This window comes from Microtus ochrogaster, chromosome 5, assembly GCF_000317375.1.
Source record: "Microtus ochrogaster isolate Prairie Vole_2 chromosome 5, MicOch1.0, whole genome shotgun sequence".
Taxonomy (NCBI): Eukaryota; Metazoa; Chordata; class Mammalia; order Rodentia; family Cricetidae; genus Microtus; species Microtus ochrogaster.
Window position 1 is genome coordinate 73455422 of NC_022012.1, and position 3021 is coordinate 73458442.

Sequence of the window (3021 nt, forward strand, 5' to 3'; positions counted from 1 at the left end):
CTTTAGATCTATTCCTAGTAGTGGGGTTGCTAGATCATATGATGACTCTATTTTTTTTTTGTTTTTGTTTTTTGGTTTTTCGAGACAGGGTTTCTCTGTAGCTTTGGAGCCTGTGCTAGAAATTGCTCTATTAACCAGGCTAGCCTTGAACTCACAGAGATCCTCCTGTCTCTTCCAAGTGCTGGGATTAAAGGCATGTGCCACCACCACCTGGCAGTCTATCATATTTTTAATTTGTTTTAAGTATATTCACTTAGCTGCCAAACAGATCTTCATGTTTTCATTGGGCAAATCCATAGCAATCCAACAATACCCACTCCCCTTTCTTTTCTCGTCTTGTTTCTATGAGCTAGCATCATTCTAACTATGTAAGGCTGTCCCCTGTTGAGCCAGGGTCTCACTGTACTACTCGGGCTAGTCCATACCGGTAGGCTCATCTGACCAGGCTGATCCTGTGCTTCAGCCTCTTAAGTAACTGGGACTGCAGGCATGTGTTACTGTGACTAGCACAGTTTTTATGAACTTGGTGGCTACTTTTTTTATTTTTGAGAAAGGTCCCATGTAGTAGCCCAGACTGACCTCCTGTAGTTGAGGATAACCTTGAACTTCTGATCCTTCTGTCTCCACCTCTGACTGTTGTGGATACCTCGTATGAGTATAATCCTAGAAGTTTGTTTGTTTGGTTTGGTCCATGACATCCAGGGTGTCCTCACTCACATCTGCCTGCTGTGGCCTCCTTGTTCTGGGATTACAGGCGCGCACCACTGTGCTCAACAGATGTGTCTTTTTGTGCAGGCTCATTTTGCTAAGTAGAATAGCCTCAAGGTTTACCCGTGCTGTGGCCTATATCAGGACTTCATCTTAAGGGTAAATAATATTCCATTGTATATCTTTTCTTTCCACTCATTTGTATGCCATTAGCCACTGGCTTACTTTTACATTTCGGCTATCATGAAATGTACTTCTGAACAAGAGTGTGCAAACATAAAGCTCCTCTCTTAGTTCCTTTAGATCTATTCCTAGTAGTGGGGTTGCTAGATCATATGATGACTCTATTTTTTTTTTTTTTTTTTTTTTTTTTTTTTTTTTTTTTTTTTTTTTTGTTTTTTTTTGAATTTTTTTTTTTTTTTTTTTTTTTTTTTTTATTTTTTTTTCTCATTAAACTTGTTTTAATGGGTCTCAAAATTCTGTGACAGATTTTTGGTCAAGTTGTTTCCATTAAAAAGTACTGATTTTGAAAACTAATAACTTAAAACTGCCACACACAAAAAAATGGTCCACAAAACATTCCTTTCCTTCTGAAGGTTTTACGATGCATTGTTATCATTAACCAGTCTTTTACTATTAAACTTAAATGGCCAATTGAGACAAACAGTTCTGAGACCGTTCTTCCACCACTGATTAATTTTATTTTTTAAAAAATGAGAAGAGTGGTGATTTACCTGGTCAGTGGTTTAATTCTGTATTCTGTGAAACATGCATAATGGTTGTTCCCAGAGGTTTAGCCTGTCTTCAGTAAGATTCAATAAATTTTGAGTATGTATGAGTGAGTTCATGTGGTGGGGAGATGCATGTGTATGCATGCGCATGTGTGCTGTGTGTGTGAGGCCAGAGGTCAAAATCATGCATTGATCCTCAGGAGTCATCTTGTATTTTGAAACAGAGTTTCTCATGGCTGGAGAGATGGTTCAACAGTTACTTACGAGCACTGGCTGCTCTTCCAAAGAACCCCAGTTCAATTCCCAGCACCCACTTGGCACTTCACAACTGTCTGTAACTCCAGTTCCAGGGGATCCGGCACCCTCACACAGACATATATGCAGGCAAAATCCCAATATACTTAAAAAGTAAACAAATCTTAAAAAGAAAAACAGTTTCTCACTGATACATGGGATTTGCTGGCTAAACTAGTGATCCTAGGGATCTACCTGCCTCCACCTGCACGGCCCTGGGAATACCATCGTGCGGCCATGCCCAGCTCTTGGGGGGACGGCATAGGACTATGCTTACCTAGTAGTAACTAACTTATCTCCTTAGTTACTACCTACTGTAACTATTGTAACTACAGTAAGTTACTGACTAACTTATCTCCTTAGTCCCTTCAGTAAATTTCTTTTATTTTTAAAGGAGTTACTTACTTTCTGTGTGTATTTATGTCTCAGTGAGTGTGCATGTGTGTGGTGGGAGGTTCATGACATGCCTGACTTTTACATGGGTGTGGCAATTGAACCTGGTTCTCGTGTTTCAGTGATAGACACTTTACCAACTGAGTCACCTCTTCAGCTCTTCAGTAGATTTCTTGACACAAACCCTACTCTGGTTTTTCTTTAAAATGGTTGTAATGGGGGGTCAGATGGCAGCTTTCTAGTTAATTCCCTTCTTGCACCATGTGGGTTCAGGGGATCAGACTTGGGTTTGTGAGATTTGTGTGACGAGTGCTTTTACTCACTGAGCAGTACCCCCACCCCTCTTTGCTAGTTTTAACAAGATTTCTGATTGTGAATCCTTGTATTTTTAGGCAGGATCCTGACCCTGCCACTGCTATGTGAACCAGGCTAGCTTCTAACTCGTGGAGGTCCACATGCCTGCCTCCCTAAGGCTGAGACTAAAGGCTAGCACCGCACCCTACAATAAGTACTTTTAAACAAAGGTGTATTGTTTTGTTTAGTTAACAGTTTAGTCAAGTGGAACTCCTACTAGTAAATAGTTAAAGGTGGACGTGCTGGCCCGCTTACTCAGGGGTTAGAGATAGGAGGATAAAAACTTCAAGGCCAGCAGGACTGTGTGAGACCCTGTCTCAGAAACCAAAAGAAAAGTTTCTTTTAGGGAGTAGAATCTTGTACAGACACATTGCTTCAAACTATATGGTTAGATCTGGTTTGAAGTTCAGAAGTTGAAGGTCAGGCATGGTGGCCCATGTCTTTAGTCTCAACACTTGGGAGGCAGAGGCAGGCAGATCTTGAGGCCAGCCTGATCTACAGAGTCAGGACAACCAGGGCTACACAGTGAAACCCTGTCTTG

General features: G+C 41.0%; 1 protein-coding gene across 1 annotated transcript in view; it reads left to right on the top strand.

Moving 5' to 3' along the window:
• The window catches only part of Snx1 (sorting nexin 1), a 36739-nt gene that overhangs the window by 4776 nt on the left and 28942 nt on the right, over positions 1 to 3021 (top strand). Inside the window, exon 2 of the mRNA XM_005347743.3 lies at positions 2776 to 2811. Within this exon, the coding sequence (XP_005347800.1) occupies positions 2776 to 2811 (36 nt within the window). The remainder of the gene's footprint in view (positions 1 to 2775; positions 2812 to 3021) is intronic.